This window comes from Gekko japonicus, unplaced genomic scaffold (genome assembly GCF_001447785.1).
Source record: "Gekko japonicus isolate JY-2015 unplaced genomic scaffold, Gekko_japonicus_V1.1 scaffold641, whole genome shotgun sequence".
NCBI lineage: Eukaryota > Metazoa > Chordata > Lepidosauria > Squamata > Gekkonidae > Gekko > Gekko japonicus.
This window is the reverse complement of record NW_015177027.1, coordinates 361,002-388,051: the sequence shown is the minus strand read 5'-3', so window position 1 is coordinate 388,051 and position 27,050 is coordinate 361,002. Positions and strand designations below refer to the sequence as shown.

Genomic DNA, 27,050 nt, shown 5'->3' with positions numbered 1-27,050 from the left:
GAAAGAGACACAATATTATATACTGAGGGAAAGTGTTATCTCTATAGAGACAAACTGATACTAGAAAATCTGAAATGCCCATGTTCTCTAAACTATAGCCAGTGCTTCTTGAAATTATTTGATGTATTTTATTTTAAAGTGTTTAAAAATAAATTTAGAAAATCCCTGCACACAACCTTGGCACACAAACATCCACTGAAATACTACACTTTTGGTTGCCCTTTAGAGAAATTGTGAGCGTTTCCACAGGTTGCCCGTTCCATGTAGATGGAGGTGTTATTGAAAAGTTCTGGGAGCGGGGGGAAGTGAGAGAAACCACTGCATTAAATGCGCAAGGAATAAACTAATACTTGACGATGGGGTTGCTGACCTCCAAGTGGGGCCTGGGGATCTCCTGGGATTCCAACTGATCTCCAGACTATGGAGACAACTTCTCCTGGAGCAAATGGCCTCTTCAGAGGGAGAATCATATTCCACGAGGTCCCTCCCGTCCCCACACCCTGCGCTTTCCAGGCTCTGTCCTCAAGTCTCCAGGAATTTCCCACCCTGGTGATGGCAACCGTAGTTGACAAGCATCAGGGCTATTTTGGGGCAGGAACGCACAGGAACGGAGTTTCGGCTGGCTCCCAAGTTGGCCACGCCCGGCAGGAACTCATTAGCATAATAGGCCACACCCAACAGCAGAAACTCATTAGGATTGGCTACGTTAGGGGTGTGTGGCCTAACATGCAAAGGAGTTCCTGCTACAAGAAAAGCCCTGGGTTTTGACAACAAACAGGGTAAACAGAATAAGAAGCAAAAGGTGGGTGTGGCTGGATGACTACACTTCTGGTAACATGGGGGTGCGCCCTAACATGCTAATGGGCTGTGTTGTCAGGGGTGTGGCCTAATATGCTTATGAGTTTCTGCTGTTGGGTGTGGTCTATTATGCTAATGAGTTCCTGCTGGACTTTTTCTACAAAAAGAGCCCTGAAAGCATTACCCCAATTACACTAACAACTCAATACTGCACCAGGTCTAAACCAATAGAAAAGCAATCTATACTTCCTTCTTAACAAACTTTTAAGAATATTAGTACCTTATCTATGGTATGCTACAGGCACAACACAAACTGCTGACTACTATCGTTTAAGAAAACAGGATCTGTGTTAAAGGTTAGTTTAGATTAGTTTGCCCTATGAGGCAAGGAAAGCAGACTTTTAGAGACTTCAACTAAAACACAGATAACAGTGCTGGCACATCCCACTCAGTCCTTTAAAACTAACAACATTTGTGGTAGGGTAGGAGCTAGGTTGACGGGAGCTGGAGCCAGAGACGGGGGCTCACTCCGTCATGCAGCACTCGGGTCTCGAACTGCTGAACTACCGACCTTCCAGCCTGCAGTTCAGCATCCTACCCTGCCACAAATTTTGGTAGTCTTTAAAATGCTACTGGATTACTCTAGGGTTGCCAAGTCTTACCTTAGTTTTAGCGGGGGAGTCCCAGGCCCTGTCCTGGAGTTCCTCAGTGTGTGCACGAAGTGCGCGTGCCACGATGACATCACCCAGAAGTGACGTCATCTCATTGGGCATGTTGGGGGTGGGACCCACTATCATTTGAATGATAGAGCATCCCCCCACAATGTGGTCGTCATCACGCTGGGCACGTTTCCACGATCCCAGCATTTTGGGGGTGGGGTTCCCCTCAGCGGCCTGATCCGGGCTGGTGGGTAATGGACCCATCAAGCGGGGGTTTTCCCACCCCCCTGGGGGACCTGGCAACCCTAGATTACTCTTCTCTACTGCTACAGACAGACTAACACGGGCTGCTGCCACACACGCTAAGTAATCCACTTTCAATCCACTTTCAGTGCACTTTCAAAGTGGATTTTGCCAGTTCACACAGTAAAACTCCACTTTGAAAGTGCACTGAAAGTGGATTGAAAGTGGATTACTTAGCGTGTGTGGCAGCAGCCACGACTATCCATTTTAATTTGGTTCTTTCCCTGGCCTTCACAGACGTGACTGCGCTATGGCTCATTCACATTTCACCTTTTCCTCCCTCCATCCCCAAAATTTAAGAGTCGCTTCTTCAAGTGAGGGGTATCTTAACAGCCAATATTTTGCAAAGTGGCTTCTGGCTGCAGTGAATATAAAATGAGGGTTATTCTAGTTTCCGTAGGTAACAATTTCCCCAAGATGTTTGCAAACAATACCTAAAGGAGTAGAAAAGACCATGAAAGCTCCTACTCGGCCACAAACTTTGTTAGTCCTTAAGGGGCTACTAGACTCCTGCTCTTTTCTACAGCTACAGACAGACTAACACAGCTACCCATCTCGATCCATATCTAAAGGCAAATCTACCTGTAAGGTTTTATTGATATACTCACAATTTGCCTCCAAAGTGTCTTTGCCAAACAACATAGCCAGTAACAATGGAAAACAAATGTTCAGTTGAAATATGTTTCCAGCCCTCCCTAAGTTTGTTAATTTATGGGGACCAACTTACCAATATGTGCATAATTATGTCCTCTTTTCCCAAGCTAAACTGAATTCCCCTGCCACCCCACCCCCCAATTTCCAACTCTGCCCAATTAAAGCCTGGTTTGGAGAGCTTTCCTAATTGTAAATCTAATTTGTTTCCCCAATTTCCATGGACTCTAAAAAGATGTGATATTTTAACAGTGACTTAGGGCTTTCTTTACCCATCCATGGACGTCACTTCCTCCTGTCCCTATGGAGTCGGTGGGAAAGTCTCTAATCTGGAAATATTCATCTCGTGATGACCCACATCAATAATCTTTTCCTGTTTTGTGCTCTGGCTGACCTCAGAGAAGGCATTCTCGAATATCGATAGGATGGAGCATTTCAGCCTTTGCCTGATACCACGCCCCATGAAGATATACAGGATGGGGTTGAGGCAGCTGTTGACGAAGGCCAGGCCGGATGACAAAAGAGCACCAGCAGTGAGTATTGGATACAGTGATGGGTCCTCGTGGGCTTGAACTTTAAGGAAAGAGAAAACATGATATGGGAACCAGCAGATGAAAAAGGCCACAATCACTGCGGTGATGACCTTGAAGGGCTTGCTGGATGGGGTTAAGCGGTCCCTCCTGAGCTGCAGAACAATCACCCCATAGCATACAGTGATAACACTGAAGGGGGCAGCAAAGGTTAAGATGAACTGGCTGATCACCATGGCGCGGTGCAGGATTTTGGCTTGTTCCATGTCACTGCTGAATTCCCTATAGCACCAGACGACATCCCCTGTACGCATGGTCTTCCTGAATTGGAGGTTTGGAGAACTCAATGCCAGGGCCAGAATCCAAACACCCAAAGCCACAAAGGAAGCCAGGCGGAGGGTCCGGTGATTCCGAGACCACACAGGGCATCTCACAGAAATGCAACAATCTACACTAATGATCATGAGGAAGTAAACGCTTGCGTGGAGATTGACTAAGACCATGGTGCTGCAGAACTTGCACATGGCCTCCCCAAAGGGCCAATGGAAGTTCAGGGCGAGGTGGACAATGTTCAGTGGCAGGAAGAAGGTGAAGGTGAAATCAGCGACCGCTAAGTTGAGGAACCAGATGGTGTTGACCGTCTTCTTCATACGGAAGCCGGTGATGAAAATGACCAGCCCGTTTCCGATGACCCCAAATAAGAAGGTAAGGCTGTTGACAATCATGGAGAAGATGCACAGCAACCTTTTTTGGGACACAGGCTGCTCATTCATGACACTGGAATTATTATAGGCAAGAGCGACCAGTAGAGTTGTGTTCTCCATTTCCTTTCAGGGAAGCTCTCCTTCACTTTTGTCTTCTGTCTTCTCCTGGATGAAGAACACAAGAATGTAAGTACTGCCTTGTGGGATCTGATCATCATCCACCTACTTGAGCAATCTGTACCCAACAGCAACTCACCAGCTACCTGTGGAGTTTCACAAGCAGTACATGAAAAGGACACCTTTGCTCTGGAATTTGTGCCCCAACAGCTGGTTGCCAGAAGCAATTATACTTTGCACATTAGACACCTTGTCTATTGGGCAGCTGTTTTGAGAAGACAAGAGCAGTAAGGCGTCTCTCCTACTCCGTAACCTGGACTCAGAAAGTTTTATAACACCTCATATCTCCTTCCTTCCTTCCTTCCTTCCTTCCTTCCTTCCTTCCTTCCTTCCTTCCTTCCTTCCTTCCTTCCTTCCTCACTAGAACCCTGTAAGTATTTTTGTATGATGTTCTATGCATCTTCTATGTTCAATATCTTACTTATCACAAGGTTGTATGATACTGATGTGTTCTCGTTTTGTATATATGTTGTAATAAACTCAATAAAATCTTAAAAACTTAGAGCAGGTGATAGCAGTCAATCAGCCTGCCCTCCACAATGTGACTCGATCTTTCCCAGAGCCATTGAACTCATGGCCAGGGGTCATTTCATAGAAAAAGAGCTAGGGGAACTCATTAGCATAACCCATTAGCATATGCCACACCCCCTGACATCAGGGGCCCGGCGGTGGACCTGCAAGGCCAGCGGGAATATGAGGAAGCCCCGCCAAGGCCCTCCCTGGCCCCAGGCAGGCAGGGGTGGGGAGAGGCGGGGAGGAAGCAACTTACCCTCCCTCTTCTCCTGCCTCCTCCTGGCTGAATGAGGGCTGGAAGCGGGGCGGCTGGAAGCCGGGGCGGGGCTTCGTCATGTGCCCCGCCCCCTGCACCTCACCCGGGGGAACTGTGTTCCCCCGCGTCCCCCCCGAAATGACCTCTGCTCATGGCTATCACCAACACTATCTGTGGCCACAAGTTCCACATGTTTCAGGGGTAGTTAAGAGCAGCATCAGCCCAAGGCCGTGGCAGAAATCATACGTATTTAACACCCAGAATAAAATCTGAAAAAAATTGGCTAGAACATGTAAAGGCAAAGCATTATAAAAAACCTTACATGATGTAACTAAGCCCCACATCCTAATTTCATCAAAAGGCAGAGTTATGGAGATCAGCAATAGTTCCATCTCAGTGCCGGAATAGCTAGATTTTCAAAGCACAAGTCTGCCAGTCAAGTCGCCAACAGGAACCTGTCCAAGAGGAAGAACATTTCAAACAGAATAGCTGGGGTCAGAGAGGAGGCATGAACTCTTCTTCCACCCACAACGTCTTTTTTACCAGAACTTCTTCTCCAGCCTGTTTCCCCACCCAGGCAGGTTCACTTCTAGAGGGGGGAAAATGGGAGGGAAATTTGGCAGCCAACTAACTCAGCATGAAATTCTTTTCCCCTCAGGTGTTCTTGGCAGGGACCCAGGGGTCATTTCCTGCAGGAGCTCACAGGAGCGGAGCTCCGGCAGTAAAGAGCCCAGGGGGCAGGCACATGCAACAAGCCCCACCCCCTGCTTCCAGCAGCCCTCAGTCAGAGCAAGAAGCAGCCAGGTAAATTGCAGAGCTTCCCCCGGCCCCCTGGTCCAAAACAGTCCCATGGCACCTTTAAGACCAAGTTTTATTCAGGTACAAGCTCTCCCTCCTCTGTGAGGACAGATCTGCACATTCCCCCCCCCTCAATAGTTAGAAATCCAAAACAGTCCAGTGGAGCCTGAGCGGTGGGTGTTGCCTTCTGACACACTTCCGGTGATGCCAGGGGGTGTGGCATATGCAAATAAATTATGCTAACGAGTTATGCTAATGAGCTCCTGCACCTTTTTTTCTACAAAATGACCCCTGCAGGGACCAGTGTTTGAAGACAGATCTGCACCATCTACAGCTCTGGTGCTTTGTCATGCTTTAGGAGGCATTATTATTCTCCATCAAATTCTGGTGGTGTAGGATTTGGATTAACACACAAACACAGAGATGGGGGGGCACAGCCAACCTACCATGATCAGGGGTCATTTTGTAGAAAAAGAGCTAGGAGAACTCATTAGCATATGCCACACCCCCTGACATCACCGGAAGTGTGTCATAAGGGGAGAGGCAGGGAGGAAGCAACTTACCCTCCCTCTTCTCCTGCCTCCTCCTGGCTGAATGAGGGCCGGAAGCGGGGCGGCCAGAAGCAGGGGGCGGGGCTTTGTCATGTGCCCTGCCCCCATACCTCACCCGGGGGAACTGCAATCCCCCTGCGATCCCCCCCCCGAAATGACCTCTGCTTGATATATGTGGCTGTCTTGTTTCTTGGGCCAGCTTTATTTATTTTTTTATTCATTAGTCCTCCCTCCCCTGTATGTAGTACTCAGGGCAGGGAGCAACATTTCCCAAAACAGCATTCACAGTTGGGTTAAAATTTAAAGATCTGAAAGAATTAAAGTAGCTTAACAATTTAGCTGACAATTTAGCTGACAATTAACAGATGGCGCACAAGGGACACAATTTAGTGTCCTTTTCCCCATGGAGGGAGAAGGAAGGAAGGAGCCAGGCTAGATGGAAAACCGTTGCAGTCCTCAACAGGCCTGGCGGAAATGGATGGAAAAGGTGAAAAGCTCCTCAGAAGTGACGAATAGAAATTTCTAGAATTTTACTGAGAAGGTTCCACGCTACTTCAAGGGAAGTGAGGACTGTGGTGCTTATCTTGGAACTCAGAGTTAATTATTTCCTCAGAATAATTGAAATATCTGGATCAGTACTGCAAAGCCCAGGACAGACAATTTGACAGTCTATGAATTGTTAGCATCCAAAATATATAAACCGAATCAGAACATTTATTTGCAAGTTCAGGAAAATATTTCCTATTGATACTGAACATCTTTGATACAGTTTGGTGTAGTGGTTTGGTGTAGTGGTTAAGTGCGCGGACTCTAATCTGGGAGAACCGGGTTTGATTCCCCACTCCTCCACTTGCACCTGGCTGGATGACCTTGGGCAAGCCCTAGTTCTGATAAGAGCTGTTCTTGAAAAAGAGCTGTTTCTGTCAAGAGTTCTCTCAGCCCCACCCACCTCACAGGGTGTCTGTTGTGGCGAGGGGAAGGGAAAGGAGTTTGTAAGCCTCTCTGAGACACCTTTGGGTCTCCAATCTCTTCTCTTCTTCTTCTAAACAATCCAGCCATTAATTTACTCATTAAACAGCCTGCTATGTTCAGCTGTGACAACTACGAGGGAGTGGTTCTCTTCTTATGAATCACTTGAGCACTATGATAAAGAGAATTCTGATTGTGAAAATTCCAACCAGACACAGGTCAAATCTTGGATTGTGCAGAATGGTGTAGGTCGATGGGAAGAAATGGAAGCCCGGTCTGCTTTTGGGGGACACCACCAACCACCACTGATTAAACGTCAAATATTTACAGCTTCTTTCCCTTTCAAGTTGGTTTGCAAATCCAAATTAACTGTATAAAGTACAGTAAAGCCCCAGGTAACTGGGCAATGAAAAAAGCTGACAGGGAGAAAATTGATTCATCTGAAATATGGTGTCGGAGGAGAGTTTTATGGATACTACGGGCCACCAAAAAGATAAACAAGTGGGTGCTAGATCAAATCAAGCCTGAATTCTCCCTAGAAGCTAGATTGACCGAACTGAGGCTGTTGTTCTTTCTTCACAGCATGAGAAGACAAGACTCACTGGAAAAGACATTAATGCTAGAAAAAAAGCTGACGGCTGCAGAAAAAGAGGAAGACCCAACCTGAGATGGACGGACTCAATCAAGGAAGTCACAGGCTTCAGCTTGCAAGACCTGAGTAATGCTGCAAACTTCAGGATGTTTTGGAGGTCCTTAATTCATAAGGTTGCCATAAGTTGGAAACAACTTAGACAGCAACACACCCAATGCCCCGTCCTCCCCAAATGTCTGCAGTTTATAGCCCATCAAAAGCCCTAGTGAACAAAATAGTCTCATGCAACACCTTCTCTAGGTGGCGCCCACGTCACCTCCCCAAAGTGCCCATTCCCTAAGTTGGGGGCTGCCATAGGAAAAATAATAGGCTCTGGTTGATGCCACCTCAACTGCTTTAAAGGGGGGAACTACTAGTAGGTGACAACCAGAAGACCGCAGCTGGTCTACAGGGACATAATTTAATTCCTCTTTGAAAGACAAAATCTCGTTCTTTGTTTATATCACGAGAAGACAAGACTCACTAGAAAAGACAATAATGCTAGACAAGGATGAGGTAAAGGTAAAGGTTCCCTTGCTCGAAAGCCAGTCGAATCCGACTCTAGGGTTGCGGTGCTCATCTCCGTTTCAAAGCCGAAGAGCCAGCGCTGTCCGAAGACGTTTCCATGGTCATGTGGCCAGCATGACTAAACACCAAGGCGCACGGAACGCTGTTCCCTTCCCACCGAAGTGGTACCTATTTATCTACTTGCAATTTCTTGCTTTCGAACTGCTAGGTTGGCAGGAGCTGGAACTAGAGACGGGAGCGCACTCCGTCATGCGGCAACCGGGTCTTGAACTGCTGAACTACTGACCTTCCACAGCCTGCAGTTCAGAGTCTTAACCACTTGAGCCACCGCAGCTACCCAGAGGGAGCATTGGACGGGGGTAAATCATTTCTCTAAGCTGGGCAGAGTGCTCTGAATATGACTCTGTCCCCACGCCTGAAAAAGGCAAGTCAAACTGGGGCTATTATTATTTCACGGAATACTTCCTTCTGTCAGTCCTGAATCTATTGCCAACCACCTTCACAGGCAACACTCCCTCTAAGCTGTGGAGTCTTGTGAGCAAAAATTCTACCTTGTGAACTACTGGCATTACAGTTGTGAGCGAGCGATTTGGGTACTGCATAAATTAATATGCTCTGGAGCCATCCTTCCTGATCTAAGACAAAAATCTGTGAGCTGGAGGCTAAAAAACTGAGCTGGTTCACACTAACTCAGCTTAGAGGGAACACTGCAACCAGTTTAATATGTCTTGAATTCAGTAGTCAGGTCAGAAGAGATGTACTACGCCACTAAGCATACCTCTGAGCCAAAAATCCCCCAGACATCCAGAGGTACCTGCTATGGAAACAAGCACGCTTTACATCATTTGGTCCCAGGTTTTCTGGCACTGACCTGGAGTGAAGTGAAACGATATCCCAGAATCCAATGCAGGATTGCCCTCAGAGTAATAGTCCAAAGAATCTGGAATGGAGAAAAGATGACTTATTCGACTTCTGTCCTCATCAGCCAATGTCTTCTGGTGTTCCACTTTCACCTCTGTCTCTCTCCCTTTGCCTTGAATATCAGCGGGTTTGGCGGTGTCTGATAATCTACACCAGCCTCTAAACATTGTGGGTTTGAGAGGGCAGGAAGTTGGGCGGTGTTGCACAGTGTATCACATATGAGCCTCTCTTTCACTTATTGTGGGCTGTTTTGTGCACTCGAGTCGATGTTGTTCATTTAGTGTATAGAGTGCAAGATGAGGCAATTTAAAACACAACGTTCTTCTTTAGTCATTGCTTCTCCTGGCATAGAGTTAAAAGTTATAGCCTTCTGGGGGCAGAGGTTGATTCGGGGGGGATCGCGGGGGATCGCAGTTCCCCCAGGTGAGGTGCGGGTGGTGGGGCACACGACGAAGCCCCGCCCCTGCTTCCGGCTGCCCCGCTTCCGGCCCTCATTCAGCCAGGACGAGGCAGGAGAAGACGGACGGTAAGTTGCTTCCTCCCCGCCTCTCCCCACCCCTGCCTGCCTGGGGCCAGGGAGGGCCTTGGCGGGGCTTCCTCGCACTCCTGCTGGCCTTGCAGGTCCACCGCCGGGCCCCTGATGTCAGGGTGTGTGGCATATGCTAATGAGTTATGCTAATGAGTTCCCCTAGCTCTTTTTCTATGAAACGACCCCTGTCTGGGGGAATGCCCATTCTGAAAGTAAACATATTAAGAGAACTGGGGGAAGCCATCTCTGACATCTTCACCCCTGTTTCTGGGGTCATGCAGTCTTTTTCTCCAGGACCTTGCCCCCAGTTTTGAACAGCAGTTAGATACAGTGTTGGATATTTAGCAGAGTAAATGAAGTGCAGCGGAATAATGCATCACGGACATGTGTGCATTTAGCTTCTAAGAAAACCTTTACTACAAAATCAGTCAAAGGGTTACATGGAAAGGAAACAATAACAGCCTAACTCATCTTTCTAGATCTGATCTACCCCATCTTGTTTCTTTTGTTCACTCACTCTCTCTGACCCTAAGAAGAAAGGAGTGGAAATTTCTGCTCAAAGCTCCACCCCTTTCGTACATGTGGAATAGCATGAACTATCTCCAATATATTGATTGGCCAATAGTCAATCTTAGGGTTACTTCATTAAGAATAAGACCTCCCCCTTTTTGGTGGGAAGATTCTACTCTGAGCCTCATTGGTTCTATGCTAATCTTGCTATTAGCTTACAGACGCTTCATCTTAACCCTTTCATGACTGAAGGGATGACACTTGCAAAACCCAATGTATAGCATTTCACAGTTGATGACACTTTATTTTCATGTTCTTATCAAGCTACTGTGCTGTTAGAGGCAGATGGGCTGCAGAAGCCTCTAAGGCAGTATGGAGCTGTTGACTCACGAACCATGCTGCTGGACCCTGCCCATGTTTTGATGGAATTGAGCAAAGCATATAGGATTTCATTTCTCTGATGGAACTTCACCCTCTCCACCCTCTATTCAGCTTCTTCACCACTTCAGAGGAAGTGAGGACTGTGGTGTTATTACAGCAGTATCAGATTCCTTCACCTCTTTTCTTGCCGAACATCCAGGTTAACTGTGAGTTCGTGTACTCTTCAACTGTGGGTGAACTCTGGTTGCTTAAGGTTACTTATTGAAACAATTACAGAAAAGTTAGATTAGCTATTTTTGATAGAAACTAAGAGTTAGATTGGCCCTCTTATCTTACTTTAGAAAAGATAAAGCTTTAGGGGAGATTTCTGAGTGGGTGTGTTTGGGTTTATTTGATAACCCCTAGAAGCCGCGAGACACAAACCTGAACCCTGGTTTGCTCTTAAAATATTACTGACTATAATGATTAAGAAATATTAGGAATGATGATAATTTTAGAATTTGTTCTTACATTAACTATAGGATTAATTCTCACTTGCCTGTACTTCTTGGCCTATTGTTTAATAAAGAGAACTACTCATTTTCTCAATAAAAGATAAAAGTTTGCCGGTTACAGTTCAAAGAACGGAAGTCACACATAACTCATTTGCATTGTCAGATGTAAAGGTTGATAGCCAGCCTTTAATAGAGAGAACCTGGAAAAAATCTACTGCTAAACATATTTGAATAAGCAATTTTCTGTTTGGAACCATCATTCCAGATTATCTAATTGGATGCAGGAGGAAAAATCCCGTTACGCTATCTTGGAAATCAAAGCCAGCTGCAAACTGTTTCAGTGCTTTTCCACACGCTTGGCTTACTCCTGATTTCCTTGGCAGTTGATCCGCAGGCAGTGGAATCCGTGTGTGCACAGTTCTTCTGCCTGACTGCACTCCCTCTGTATTTTCACAGCTGTGGAGTCAGTTTGATTTCTTCTGCGTGTGCCGTAAATATTCAGGATTTTCAAGGAAGGGTGCCAGCATTATTGGTGGCATCACAGTACTCCACCATGCTTATATTGATATATGAATATCATGACAATGTCTTTTTAAAAAAAATCTTTTGCCAGCATATGAAGACTTATTTTTTGTTTCATCTGGCATAACCCCAGTACTGGTTATTGGTCCTCCTAGTGTCGTTTACGTAGTTTTAATTGCATTTTATATTTTAACTATATGTTAACTGCTTTAAATATTTTAATTGCTTTCAATGCTTTAATATTTTTATGTTAGCCACCTTGTGTACCCTGATCTGGTGGAAAGGCAACATTAAAATAAATTGATATAAAAATACACCAGTGTAATGATAGGTTTAGTCAGGGCTCTTTTTGTAGAAAAAGCCCAGCAGGAACTCATTAGCATAATAGGCCACACCCAACAGCAGAAACTCATTAGCATATTAGGCCACACCCTTGACAGCACAGCACATTAGCATATTAGGCCACACCCCCATGTTACCAGAAGTGTGGTCATCCAGCCACACCCCCTTTTGCTTCTTATTCTGTTTACCTTGTTTGTTGTCAAAACCCAGGGCCTTTTTTTGCATGTTAGGCCACACACCCCTAATGTAGGCAATTCTAATGAGTTCCTGCTGTTGGGTGTGGCCTGTTATGCTAATGAGTTCCTGCTGGGTGTGGCCAACTCAGGAGCAAGCCGGAACTCCATTCCTGTGCGTTCCTGCCCAAAAATAGCCCTGGGTTTAGCAGGTGGACTGAGTCCCCAGCTTTCATTAAACAAACCTGAACTCTCCCTAGAAACTAGAATAACCAAACTGAGGCTTATTCACCTGCTCATCCTTTAACATTGTATATGTCATTAAATGCCAACAATGCCTGCAGTTCTCTACATAGGACAAACAAGACAAACAGACAAGCTGAACAGCAAATTAACATGTAACATGATGAAGATGGTTTAGGATAGGTGGAAACAGAACTAAATAACAAGCTAAGGTTAAACAGGGGTCATTTCGTAGAAAAAGAGGTGCAGGAGCTCATTAGCATACATCATTAGCATATCTCATTTGCATATGCCACACCCCCTGACAGCACCAGAAGTGTGTCAGAAGGCAACACCCACCGCTCAGGCTCCACTGGACTGTTTTGGACCGGGGGACCGGGGGGGCCCTCTGCAGCTTACCTGGCTGCTTCTTGCTCTGACTGAGGGCTGCTGGGAGCAGGGAGTGGGGCTTGTTGCATGTGCCCACCTCCTGGGCTCTTTACTGCTAGAGCTCTGCTCCTGTGCACTCCTGCAGGAAATGACCCCTGAGGTTACATGTTAATTTGCTGTTCAGCCCGTTTATAAGTTTGAGCCTTACCTCCCATTTCATTGTATTTGAAAAAGTGGGCATACACACAAAAGCTCACACAAATAAACCTTTGTTGGTCTTAAAGGTGCCGCTGGACTCTAACTTTGTCCTATTGCTTCAGACCAACACAGCTGACCACCTGGATCTAAACTGGGTTACCTTATTTTGGGATGGCAGAGACCCACTTTTGGCCAACTCCGATACAATCCTTGTGCTTTTAACCCACATTTACTGGTTGGTAGAGCATAAACATTGTGAGTATCAGATGGTTTCTCACATTACAGCGCAGACTGCAGCTAGAGGGCATTGAGAAAGGGGCGTGAAACTGGAATTCTGAAGTCAAGGCATGACTTAGGTCCCATTTGGACTTTTTTAACCTGCAGTTTTAACTGCTGTTATGCAGTATGATGCTTAAGACCTTTGGTCAAATGAGCAAATAAATGTAAGGAAAGGGTCCAATTTGGCTTTACTGGCTTAGACACAGGAGCAGCAGTGGCTGACCCCTTGCTGGTGCAAACCAACAGAGGAATGAATGAATGAATGAATGAGACTGGATTTGGCCTCTTGCCGCTCTCATCTTTTGTACCTGTGCTGAGTTGAAACGACCAGGTGTAGTTCCCTAAAGGATTGGTCCCAATGCAGACGATGCTACGATTTCCACCCAGGCTTCCGTTCCCAGTTAGGACGCTGATGGTTTCATCCCCACGCACCCAGGAAGTGACCAGACTGGTTGGTTTGGTGGAGTTACAGTCAAGGGTCTCCCCGGCCATTTGCCACTGGATCTGTGGAGGAGGCCAAGCGTGCAAGGAGCATGTGCACTGGAACCCATAGCCCTTCCGCTGGCATATGGCATTTGAATGGGTGCTGGAGGGCCTGGGACTATCTAGATAGGAACAAAAATGGAGGACAAATTGATTTCCTAGAGGAGTGGTTTTCAACCTTCCGTCTCTTACATCCCACCAAACCTTGGTCCCACCATGATAGAAACAAGAAGCCCTCTTTGTGCCAGGAGGGTCAGTTACAAGTTATTTCAGAGCTGTTCTCTCATGGACAGTTCTCAAAAGAGCTCTCTCAGCCCCACCAACCTCACAGGATGTCTCTTGTGGGGAGGGGAAGGGAAAGGAGTTTGTAAGCCATTCTGAGACTCCTTTGGGTGGAATAAAAATCCTATAATAATTCCTTCCTTCCTTCCTTCCTTCCTTCCTTCCTTCCTTCCTTCCTTCTTAAAAGAGATTCCAGAACAAAGGTCACATGTGGATGATCCATGGCAGGTAGGGACTAAGCCACATATCACACTTGCAGTGAGACATGGGAACTGAGGAAGAGTGAATTCTTAACAAATATAATGAAAACCCCACATCCCACCTAGACTCCTTTGGGTGGAATAAAAATCCTATAATAATTCCTTCCTTCCTTCCTTCCTTCCTTCCTTCCTTCCTTCCTTCCTTCCTTCCTTCCTTCCTTCCTTCTTAAAAGAGATTCCAGAACAAAGGTCACATGTGGATGATCCATGGCAGGTAGGGACTAAGCCACATATCACACTTGCAGTGAGACATGGGAACTGAGGAAGAGTGAATTCTTAACAAATATAATGAAAACCCCACATCCCACCTAGACTTCTTTTGCAACCCATTGGTGGTACACACCCCACCATTGTTTAGAGCCACTAGTTAGAGAAAAAACTACCTGTAATAGCACAATGGAGCACTAGAGGGCACTATGCAGGTGTAAGGAAGTTGAAAAAAAACCCCTTTGTTATCAGTCAATTTCTGATTTTTTAAATCCATCGCTTTGATGCCCCATCTAGGACTAAGGCAGGTTGAACTGGGCAAGAAAGGACTAGCACCGGTGTCTGCCTCTTTCTAAGATGCACATGAAGTGAGTGCCATCCCTTGATCTCCTCTCTTCTTCTTCTTAATTCTACATAGATGGTTTCACCCCAATTTATCAATATGTTTTTACTAACCTTTAAAGATTAGTAAAAAAAATAGCTAAAGGCAAATTCGCTTCTAAGGTTTCATTGATGTATTCACAATTTGCCTCCAAAATGCCTTTGTCAAACAATGTAGCCACAAGCAGTGGAGAATATTTCCTCAGTTGCCATATGTTTGTCCCCCTTCTCAGGTTTCTTCACTTATGGGGAGTGACATAACAGTATGTGCATTACATGACCCTTTTCTCACAGCTGAATTTACGGAGCAGCCATCTGTCATCCCCCCCCCAAAACCATTCCCAGCTATGCCTGGTTAAACTCTGGTTTAGAGAGCTTAAAAAGGTAAAGGTAAAGGTTCCCTTGCTCGAAAGCCAGTCGAATCTGACTCTAGGGTTGTGGTGCTCATCTCCGTTTCAAAGCCAAAGAGCCAGCACTGTCCGAAGACGTTTCCATGGTCATGTGGCCGGCATGACTAAACACCAAGGTGCACAGAATGCTGTTAGCTTCCCACCGAAGTGGTCCCTATTTATCTACTTGCAATTTCTTGCTTTCAAACTGCTAGGTTGGCAGGAGCTGGAACTAGAGACGGGAGCTCACTCCGTCATGTGGCACCCAGGTCTCGAACTGCTGAACTTCTGACCTTCCACAGCCTGCAGTTCAGCGTCTTAACCACTTGAGCCACCGCAGCTCACCTAACTGTAAACAAAAATTTGTTTCCCCAGTTCCCTTGATTTTAGCAAGATATGTCAGTTCAACAGCACTTTAAGGGGGTTTTTTTGTTAGATTTTCTGTCTTCATCTGTGCATGTCTGTTGTCCTTATCCAGCCGGTGAGAAAGTGTCTGGTCTGGAAACGTTCACATTTTGATGGTTTGTATCGGTCCTTCTTTCTGTCATTGAGCGCTGGCTGATATCCTCAGAAAACATGTTCTCAAATATCATGAGGATGGAACATTTCAGGCTTTTCTTGAAATCCATGAAGACATACAGGATGGGGCTGATAGATTCAGGCGGGTAGCCGCATAGGTCTGAAGCAGCAGAGCGAAGTTTGAGTCCTGTGGCACCTTTAAGACCAACCAAGTTAATCAAGGTATAAGCTCTCATGTGCACACAAGCTATCTGAGAAAGTGTGCGTGCACACAAAAGCTTATAGCCTGAATAAAACTTTGGTGGTCTTAAAGGTGCCACTGGACTCAAAGGAGGGGATTGAGGCAGCTGTTGGTGAAGGCCAGGCCAGACATCAAAGGTATACCAATAATGAGTTACATATGCATCGTGAGGGGCTGCGGCTCTCTGGCAGAGCCTCTGCTTGGCATGCAGAAGGTTGCAGGTTCAATCCCCAACATCTCCAGTTATAAGGACTGGGTAGGAGGTGTTGTGAAAGACCTCAGCCTGAGACCCTGGAGAGCCACTGCCGGTCTGAGTAGACAATACTGACCTTGATAGACCAAGGGTCTGATGCAGTATAGGGCAGCTTCATTTGTTTATGTGTGCTCATTATAGGCCCTGTTCGCACGGAGCATTTGCCGCGCTGAAGATACGGATGATAGGCGGATTTTCCAGGTGTGATCACACCGCAACATCTGGGAAGCGTAGTGCTCCCGTGGCTATCCCGTGGCTTCCCGCTGAAGATGCGGATTAAAAAAACAGTACTTACGATGTACTAGTTTCCGAAAAACGCAGGACAAGGGCGGGCGTCTGATCGTGTCCCGTCCTAGTCCCGTCCCAAACTGGCTAGGTTTTTTGTTGTTGTCACGGGATGCGCACAAATGATCATGCGCAAACTTTGGTTAAAAAAACCCAACATCCTGTTTGCCACAGAAGTGGCGCCTAGCGATTGCCGGTGTGATCGCACTGCGCCGCTTCTTTACCGCGCTGCAGGATAGTCGTGTGATCGGCACCTCCCCCCTAACTACGGGACCTCGACGGGACGTGTGATCGGGCAGCTGCGCGTTATTTTGCTCCGGGGCAAACAGCCACACTTCCCTCTCCCTGCATTTTCCAGCCTGTGTGACCGGGGCCATAGACTTGAATCCGCAGGAAAGAGGAGACATGAAAGGGGAACCAGCAGACCAAAAAGGCCTCAATCACTGCAGTGATGACCTTGAAGGGCCTGCTTGATGGGGTTCAGTGAAGTCACCTTGGCTGCTGAGCAATCGCCCCACAGCAAGCAGTGATGCCGCTGAAGGAGCTGGCAAAAGTGAAGAAGAGCCGGCTGCAAATCATGGCAAGATTAATAATTATTGCTTATCCCTCATCACTGTGGCCTTACAGCCACATCCCATTTGCGCACAGTCTTCCTGACGTGAAGTTTGGGGAACCCAGGGCTAGAATCCAAATGCCCAGCATCACAAAGGAAGTCAGGTGGGCGGTCAGGTGAGTCTGAGCCTTCATAGGGCATCTCCCAGAAAGACAGAGAGAGCCAGGTTGGTGTAGTGCTTAAGAGTGTGGACTCTAATTTGGGAGAACTGGGTTTGAGTCCCCACTTTTCCACATGCAGCTGCTGCTGTGACCTTGGGTCAGTCACAAGTTATTTTAGAGCTGTTCTCTTCAGGGCAGTTCTGGAGAGAGCTCTCTTAGCACCACCTACCTCACAGGATATCTGTTGTGGGGAGGAGAAGGCAAAGGAGATTGTAAGCCACTCTGAGACTCCATCAGGTAGTGAAGGGCTGGGTATAAATCCAATCTCCTCCTCCTCCTCTAATGATCATGAGAAAGTAAACACTGGAAGGGAGGTTGAGAAAGACCATGGCGCTGCTGAAGTTGCACATGGCCTCACCAAATGGGCAGTGAAGGCACAGGACTACATGGCCGATGCTCAGTGGCAGAACGAAAGTGAAGGTGAAGTCAGCAATTGCCTGTGTGCTCCGTGACGTGTGAATCAGCAGTCACTGAGCTTGGCCGTCGAGTTCACAAACACAACCACCACATCGAACCAAAGCTTTTTATTCTGAGAGGGGAAGAAAAGAAAGACACTGAGTTAACGCTTGCTTTTATAAAGAGTGATTCTCATTTAAGCATCTATTCATTCGCTTCATTCATGGTCTGCCTTTATCACTGAGACTCAAGGAGGATGACACAGTTTAAGTGGATTCAGTCAATAGGATGAGAGATGTAATGAGCAATGTAATAGGACTAGGATTAGAGAAGTATGAAACAAAGCATAAATATTAAGATATGTTTAACACAATTTAAAGGTAAAGGTAAAGGTTTCCCTTGCTCGAAAGCCAGTCGAGTCCAACTCTCGGGTTGCGGTGCTCATCTCCGTTTCAAAGCCGAAGAGCCAGCACTGTCCGAAGACGTTTCCGTGGTCATGTGGCCTGCATGACTAAACACCAAGGCGCACGGAACGCTGTTCCCTTCCCACCGAAGTGGTACCTATTTATCTACTTGCAATTTCTTGCTTTCGAACTTCTAGATTGGCAGGAGCTGGAACTAGAGACGGGAGCTCACTCCGTCATGCGGCACACTCGGGTCTCGAACTGCCGAACGAACGACCTTCCACAGCCTGCAGTTCAGCGCCTTAACCACTTGAGCCACAATTTAGGCAGCCACAAAATGAATCGAAGCAAAAACAGCAGACAGAAAAATATATATCAGACAGAGCTAAACACCCTGACACAAAATAATATATGTCTTCATAAACCCACCTTGGGTTTGTTTTCTTGCTCATATTAGAGCAGGAGAGAATGACTGGGAAATAGATTTTCATATAAATTAAGAACTCAGTTTTCACACTACCCTCACTAGCTTACAACGTAATCGTTGTAGGTTGGATAATCTGCTTGCAGGAGATTGTAGCCATAATCCAACTTCAGACACGTTTGGTTGCATGAGGCTAATAGGTACCCTGCCTCCAAAAGGGGGAGTTGTTGCACTGTATTATGTCCAAGTCATTCGCAAATTATACAGAGGACACAATGAGCCCTGAGACTTGCAAGCCCATCCAGATGTACTTAAGCCGTGTGCAGATGTCTCCCCCTCCATGAAACAGGGCACCTGACTTCCTTGCAGCTTTTGTATACACACACAGGGGTCATTTCCTGCAGGAGCGCACAGGAGCGGAGCTCCGGCAGTAAAGAGCCCAGGGGGCGGGCACATGCAATAAGCCCCACCCCCTGCTCCCAGCAGCCCTCAGTCAGAGCAAGAAGCAGCCAGGTAAGTTGCAGAGCCAATAGGTCCAAAACAGTCCAGTGGCACCTTTAAGACCAAGTTTTATTCAGGTACAAGCTCTCCCTCCTCTGTGAGGACAGAACTGCACGCCCCCCCCAATAGCTAGCAGTCCAAAACAGTCCAGTGGAGCCTGAGCGGTGGGTGTTGCCTTCTGACACACTTCTGCTGATGTCAGGGGGTGTGGCATATGCAAAGGAGTTATGCTAATGAGTTATGCTAATGAGCTCCTGCACCTCTTTTTCTTCAAAAGGACCCCTGTACACGCACCAAAATAAGTGAGCAAAAGAAGGGAAAGTTCACTTGTGAACCGAAAAAGATGGGGGAGATGGCCGTTTAAGATTGCCAGTTTGAGCTGAGCAGCCAATGGGAGGGCTGGGGGGCATGGGCATAGTGTTGTCCCCGGAAGGGAGAGTGGGTAGCTCTAGGAATCACCAGAAACTCTATGATTGTACCTGGAAGTGACATATGATACCGGTACAGATTTTTTTCCTTTATTTTTCTCCTGCTGTGACTCAAAACTGTGGTGGGAGATTAAGAAGCCTCCTGCCATAAGAGGGGGGCCTGGCAGCCCTACGGAGAGTACAGAGCATGCTCTGCATGAGATCATGAAGGAATACATCAAAAGGTGGAGAATTGTGGGAATAAAGATCAGCTGTACTCATAAGTTGAGGGAGTCCAGCTCCACTGCAGCTTCGGGCTTAGTTTGCATCATACTCTGGCGTTCCTCCTCGGCGAAGGCGTTCTCAAATACAGTGAGGATGGAGCGTTTCAGGCTTTCCTTGAAATCGTGCACCATGAAGACGTACAGGATGGGGTTCAGGCAGCTGTTGAAGAAGGTCAGGCTAAGCATCAGGGGGGAACCAATGACGAGTACCAGATGCAGCCTGGGGTCCTCATGGCCTCGAATCTCCAGGAAGGAGAAAACATGAAAGGGGAACCAGCAGACGAAAAAGGCCACAATCACGGCAGTGATGACCCTGAAGGGTTTGCTCGACTGGGCCAGGCGGTCCCTCCTCAGCCTCAGAACAATCGCCCCATAGCAAATAACGATGACGAGAAAGGGGATCACAAAGGCAAAGATGAAGAGGGTGATACTCATGGCACGGTAGGCATCAGGGCTATAGCTGGTATGGCAGTGGATCACATCCCCATTCCGCTTGAGCTGCTTGATAAGGATGTTCGGCGAACTCAACACCAGGGCCAGAACCCAAACCCCGAAAGCCACAAAGGAGGCCCAGCGGGGGTTCCGGTGATTCTGAGCCCACACGGGGCGTAACACGGAAATGCAGCGGTCGATGCTGATGACCATGAGGAGGTAGACGCTGGTGTAGAGGTTGACGAATAACACGGTGTAGCTGAACTTGCACATGGCCTCCCCGAAGGGCCAGTGAAAGTCCCGAGCCAGGTAGGCAATGCTCAGAGGCAGCAACAAGATGAAGGTGAAGTCGGCAATGGCCAAGTTGAGGAACCAGATGGTGTTGACCGTCTTCTTCATACGGAAGCCGGCAATGAAAATGACCAGCCCGTTTCCGATGAGCCCCAATAAGAAGACAAGGCTGCGGATGACCAGGGAGAAGATCTTCAGCCTTTTCCACAAAGTTTGTTGGAAGATATCCTCGTCATGGAAGGCGGTGACGACACTGGAATTTAGGTGGGCAACCTCAAAAAGGGTAAGTTGAGTTGTGTTCTCCATGCCTTTGGGGGGAGACTATCCTTCACTCCTGCCTTCTGTCTTCTCCTAGATGGAAAGAGGAAAAGAAGAATTTAAGTGCTGTCTTCCGGGTCCAAACTATTGTCCATCTATTTCCACCAACCGTCTGTGGAGTTTCACAAGCAAAGACCCATAGAAGATGGTTTTTGCCCTGGAGTTTGAGCTCCAGCAGCTGTTCACCAGAAGGCTCCTACCTACAAATGAGAAGGCAGCATTTAGCCACTGCAGGTAATTGGTGGATGTCGAAAGTCCTCTTCTCCATGAATGGGTTTGTTTCTTTACTAAAGCTGTCTTAGCTCATGACCATAAGCAGAGGTCATTTCGGGGAGGATCGCGGGGGATCGCAGCTCCCCCGGGTGAGGTACGGGGGGGCGGGGCATGTGACGAAGCCCCGCCCCCTGCTTCCAGCCGCCCCACTTCCGGCCCTCATTCAGCCAGGAGGAGGCAGGAGAAGAGGGAGGGTAAGTTGCTTCCGCCCTGCCTCTCCCCACCCCTGCCTGCCTGGGGCCAGGGAGGGCCTTCACGGGGCTTCCTTGCACTCCCGCCGGCCTTGCAGGTCCACCGCCGGGCCCCTCATGCGGCTCGGCAGTGAAGCTGCAAGGCCGGCGGCGGCGGCTGAGACCGTTGGGGTCGGGGTGTGTGGCCTTATGACACACTTTCGGTGATGTCAGGGGGTGTGGCCTTATGACCCACTTCCGGTGATGTCAGGGGGTGTGGCATATGCTAATGAGTTATGCTAATGAGTTCCCCTAGCTCTTTTTCTACAAAACGACCCCTGACCATAAGCCCCACATCTCATGGCCGTGAGTGCCACGTGTTTTAGGGAGAGTTAAGAGCAGCATCAACCCAAGGCCGTGGCAGTAACTATCCATATGTAATACCCAGAATGAAATGCAAAATACTTAGAATGTAACATACCTTAACTGGATGGCCCAGGCTAGCCCAGTCTTGGATGCTAACAGGGTAGGCCCTGGCTAGAAAGCGAACGTGAGACCACAAAGGGAGTCTAGGGTTGCTATGCAGAGGAAGGCCATGGCAAAACACCTCTGCTTGTCTCTTGCCTTAAAAGCCCTGGGGGTTGCAATAAATCAGCTGGTACTCAATGGCAGTTTCCACCCCCAACATGTTAAGAAGACACATTGTAAAAAACCCCAAGAATAACACAACTAACCAGACATTTTAAGGTCCTTTCCGCATTAGGCCTTAAATCCTGGTTCAACCTTGTCCCTGAACTTACACTACACACTACACACAAGTTCACCCCTGTAATTATCTGGGGGTATTTTTTTTCCCCACATTACACTGAGGTCACCCTGGGTTTTCCACACAGTTGTCCCAGGATAAACAGATGCTGTTATATCTGGGATAGGGTTGCCAAGTCAATTTGGCTTTCCGGCAGGGGAGCCGTCTGGTGATGTGTGCGCGTGCGCACCGCCAGCACGTCACTAGAAGTGACGCGCAACGTCGATCATGTTGAGGGCGTGGCCCCGATCATCGGAGGGAAAACCATAGAGTTTCCCCTCCAACGATCGGGGCCACGCCTCCAACGTGATCAACGTGGTTGCGTCACCTCTGGTGCCGCAGCCACGCTGCGCTTCGGGGGGGGCGGAGTTCCCCCCGGGGCCCGATTCTGCGGCGGCAGAAATCGGGCCTCTGAAGCGGGGGTTTCCCCCCCCCCCGCCCCCACTTGGCAGCCCTCATCTGGGAATAAATGCAAGGGATTGTGTCGCGAGTTGAACTCTGATAAAACCAGGGATGAGATCCAAGTGCAGAAAGGACCCACATCAACCAAAAGGCCGACTTCTAGAAAATGGCAATAGCTCCATCACAGTGCAGTTAGTCTGCCTTTTAATTTTTTTTTTGACCACTTAGCCTAATATTTTCTTTCATCCAGGTCCAGTTTAATTAACTGAGCATGGTGTGAAGGAGCACTTTTATAAGAACCAACCATTGATGAATTTCCCTGGGGAAATCGTGAGTTCCGATATCATGAGGAGGGGATTTTTGTTCTCTCTTTCTCTAGACCCCTCATGGTTTTTATAAATCTTTAGCATGCCCCCGTTTTGATCACCCTTCCACAATACAGGCCTTCAGGGTAGACAAAAGGAAGGCTGTTGGGAGACCAGAGATGTATGGGGAGACCAGGTTTTCAAAATATAAGTCACCAAGAGGCAGGCAGAAGGCAATGAACTCTTTCTCCGCCTGCTACTTCTTTTTACCAGAGCTTCTTTTCCAAATGTAACTTCTCCCCATAGCCAGGATGAATTCTAGAGTGGAGGGGGAAAGGGAGGGAAAGTTCAACAGCCAACTTCGGCCTTCTGCTTTTTCACATAGGGTTGCCAGGTCCTCGTTGGGATGGCAACCAGTGTGTGTGTGGGGGATCCTGGGTCCTCGTTGGGATGAAATATGCATGGTGTGATGACATCACTTCTGGGTGATGTCATCACATCACCGACATCGGGGGTGACACTGTAGTTTTTGGGCAAAACTCTATGGTTTGTAGCTGATTTTACCATAGAGTTTTGCCCCAAAACTAGAGCTTCCCCCCAACCTCAGCGATGTAATGGTGTCGCTTCCAGGTGATGTCATCACATTGCCTTTCGGGCCATTTGGGGGGGCGGGATTTCCTCCTGATGGCCAGCTGGCCGGCGGTGAGGGAGCACCTCACAAAAGCGAGGGTTCCCCCACCCACAGCGGGGGGTGGGTGGGTCTGACAACCCTATTTCCACATGAAATTCTTTCCTCTCATGTGTGCTGGCAGGGGGCGGGGCGTCGGCACCGGTAATGGCAGACGCTGTCTGAGTGAGCTCAGTACCCTTCACAATCTCCCTCCCGACCCAGCAAACAGTACCTGAACCGATCAGCCCCCAGGTAATGGGAAAAACCAGTGGAAACCGAGGCAAAGGATCTGATCCAGAATCACAATCTTTCAAGGCTTATTTTAGCCAGAGCCAGGGGGAGAAAGAAGGTAGGAGTGACTGTGTCAATCTTAAAATGGCCACTGAGCGCGTTAGTACCCAGCCCCCACAGGCAGCCTTTACCAAACAGGAGCTGGCAGAAATGTTTAGTACATTCAAAGCCGAAATGCTCACAAACATCAACTCGATGCTCCAACCCCTTGCTGAGCAACTTGGCTACTTAAAAATCACAATGCAAAAAGTCTCCCAATCGGCTGACTCTGCACTAGAAGGGACTATTACCAACCAAGGGGACATTCAAAAACTACAAAGCAACGAAACCTGGGCTAAGGAAAGGATCTTCCTTCTAGAGCATAAAGCCCGTGAACGCTTCCTTAAATTTAGGGGTTTCCCTGAGCAAGCCGAGCAAACACAGGAACTCTCCTCATTCATAGCTAGCTGGCTGGCTGCAGCAATGCAATTGGAAGCGGGGGTTGCCCCTATGATTATCAAGGCCTTCCATCTGGGCCCTCCCTCCTCCGAAAGACGAAGGGGTCCCAGGCAGTGTTCCCTCTAAGCTGAGTTAGTGTGAGCTAGCTCACAGTTTTTAGCCTCCAGCTCACACATTTTTGTCTTGGCTCAGGAAGGATGGCTCCAGAGCAAACTGATTTATGCAGTAGCCCAATCGCTCGCTCACAACTTTAATGCCAGTGGCTCACAAAGTAGAATTTTGGCTCACAAGACTCCTCAGCTTAGAGGGAACATTGGTCCCAGGGACATTCTAGCAGAGTTTCTGGATCTACATACTAAAAATCACATTCTTAAGGAAGCTGAAACGAAGGGCAGATTTAAATATAATAGTGAAAACATACTGATCTTTCCAGACGTTCCCCCTGACGCCTTACAAATCCGCAGAGTACTTAAACCAATCACTCACAGATTAACAGAAGCAGGTCTCCGGTATAGATGGCTCCAAACAGGATATCTTCAAGTTAAATATCAGGGCAAGATATTCCAAGCAGACGATCTGGATTCTGGCTCTGATTTGTTAAAAGAAGTGGGTCTAGCTCCTGCAAGAGACACCCAACCCTCCACTACAAAAAAGACGGAGATTAGAATCGCCAGACACTCCTCACCGTTGGAGCAAAATTCCAATTAGATTAACAATGACTCCGTGACTACTGTTGTCTCTCCAGGACTTGCAATTTGCATCTCTCTTTTCAGTCTGTGCCTCTAAGGCAGCTCAAGCTCAAATGTTACAATCAACTGTTTGAATTTACTCGGTTCATTGCTTTGCAAAATGTTTTATTCAAGGTGGGGGGGAGGGGGGTGACTCACTCATGATTCCCCAAATTGATGGAAACAGGTTTTTCTTTTGTTTTTTGTTAATTTTCTCAGTTTGGATCCGCAAGAGGGAGCCTTTACAGCTCTGTGTGGTGGGATGCCACACTCACAAGGATCCCTGGATTGAGGCCTTTCGTTGGGGACTAACTGAAATGAGTAACTCAAAAAGGTTTCTCCCCATAAGCATTGAATTTGTACGATGGGAAAAGGGGGAGGGGGAAAAATGTCATGGCAGGAAACAATATGTTCCAATGTACCAATTGTTTATTTAAGTTAAGCGTACTTTTACTGCTCCAGTGGTCTGGCAATGCAAATCGCTATAGGATTAGGTCCTTTAAACATAATGCCATGCTGTTACAAATGTTTGCTTGTAAACTTGGCTACTCATACTTCTTGTTAGGTGTGATGTTATACTGCTGTTTCGTTTATGTCTCTGCTCAATTGGAATTTAAAATGCAGTTGGCTGGAATAATCTTCTCAAAAGTAATGCAGTATGGCAGCTGAACAAATTAAAATTTTAACTCTGAATTGCAGAGGGCGTAACAACAAAATCAAGGCCAGACGGATTGAGGCAGATCTTAAAAAACAAAAAGCAGATATAGTTTTGCTCCAAGAAACCTACATCAAGAAGGGCAATGTGGTCTTACCCTCTAAATGGTTCACCCACCAATTCAAAGCAGCTGGTTCCACCAAATCTAGAGGGGTGGCTATTCTCTTATCCAAATCACTAACATTTACTGTGGGGGCTGTGGCACCTATATTCATTGCTGGTGGGAGTGTCCCAAGGTCCAGGCCTTCTGGAGAGAAGTCAATGCCCAAATACTTTTAATTACAGGTTGCGCCCTCCAACTACAACCCTCCTTGTTCCTTTTGAATCATTGGAGCCATCCTGCCCCCCATGGGCTTATGAAAGAGTTGATAGAATTGTGTCTTGCGGCTGCTAGGAATGTTATTGCATTTCATTGGAAATCCAAGAAGATGCTGCTATTGAGTGACTGGTTCCTGAAATTGTGGGACTTCTTTTTACAGGACAAAGTTTCCACTAGCATCCTACGATCCGAAAAACAACCCGTTCCTGACAATCTTCAAGAAAAATGGATGCCCCTCTTGGAAGCCTCAGCAGCACATAAAATCGACACCTCCCTGTTTGCCCTGCATAAACACCAGGACTTGCTTTCCTATTTTTAACTGTTTTTTATATTTAATAAAAAATTTAAAAAGAAAAAAAAGAAAAAAAATCACTAAAATTTACTCATGAAGCGAGTGCAAGAGACAGTGCAGGCAGGTACATCTTTATAAGAGGGGAAATTAATAATCGAGATATGACCCTAGCTTCGATCTATGCGCTGAATAAAGGCCAATTAACCTTCATCAAGGAAACTCTGACTGAACTTTCCAACTTCCAAAGAGGCCCTGTCATTTTGGGTGGCGATCTGAACCATATAATGGATACAGGCCTAGACAATCCAATGTTCATCCTAAGAAATCAAACGTAATATCCAACCAAACTCTCATTAAATTAGTGGAAGCCCACGAGCTTAATGATATTTGGAGAACACATAATGGCACCTGTAGAGACTATACATATTTTTCCTCAGTCCACAAAGTGTATACTCGCTTGGATTACATTTTAATTTCAAGTGTATTAGTGCCCAAAGTAATCTCCTCTGAAATTGGAATTCAGAGATGGTCGGACCATGCTCCGGTTATGTGTACAATCAAAGACAACGAGACACAAAAAACAACACCATCCTGGCGTCTCAACAAATCTTTATTAATGAATGCTACAACAACTGATAAAATTAGAACTGAAATTCGGGAATTTTTTCAAATCAACCAACACTGCGGGGTTCCGATCGAAACGACATGGGTCGCCTCCAAAGCAGTGATGCAGGGCACCTGTATAGGATTGCAAGCTGCCAGCATTAAGAAAAGAAATCAAGAAAAAAGAAAGTTATGTAACAGCATCTCACAATTGGAATCCCTACACAAAAGAACCTGCACCCCCAAAACTTACTGTAAAATTTTACTTCTACACAAACAGCTAGAATCTCTTGACCTTGACCAACTGCACAAAAAGTCTCAAACTTGGGGAGGGGTGCCATCTCAAGTGACCCCCCCAGGTGAGCCTTAGTTAAAGGCTCCAAGCCAGGGGCGCTGGGGGGGGGGCGACCTCTTCGATGGCGTAATGCCAGAGAATTGAGGCGCTCCTTTTTGCCCCATTCAGTCCGTCCACTGCGAGG

At 47.1% G+C, this 27,050-nt stretch overlaps 2 protein-coding genes across 2 annotated transcripts; both read right to left on the bottom strand.

Moving 5' to 3' along the window:
• Positions 1-2,712: 2,712 nt before the first annotated feature.
• Positions 2,713-3,714, bottom strand: LOC107124380 (chemokine-like receptor 1). The gene has a single exon (XM_015427845.1). The coding sequence runs from the start codon at positions 3,712-3,714 to the stop codon at positions 2,713-2,715; it is 1,002 nt and encodes a 333-aa protein (XP_015283331.1).
• A 15,799-nt stretch (positions 3,715-19,513) lies between these two features.
• Positions 19,514-20,548, bottom strand: LOC107124379 (chemokine-like receptor 1). The gene has a single exon (XM_015427843.1). The coding sequence runs from the start codon at positions 20,546-20,548 to the stop codon at positions 19,514-19,516; it is 1,035 nt and encodes a 344-aa protein (XP_015283329.1).
• Positions 20,549-27,050: the final 6,502 nt, after the last annotated feature.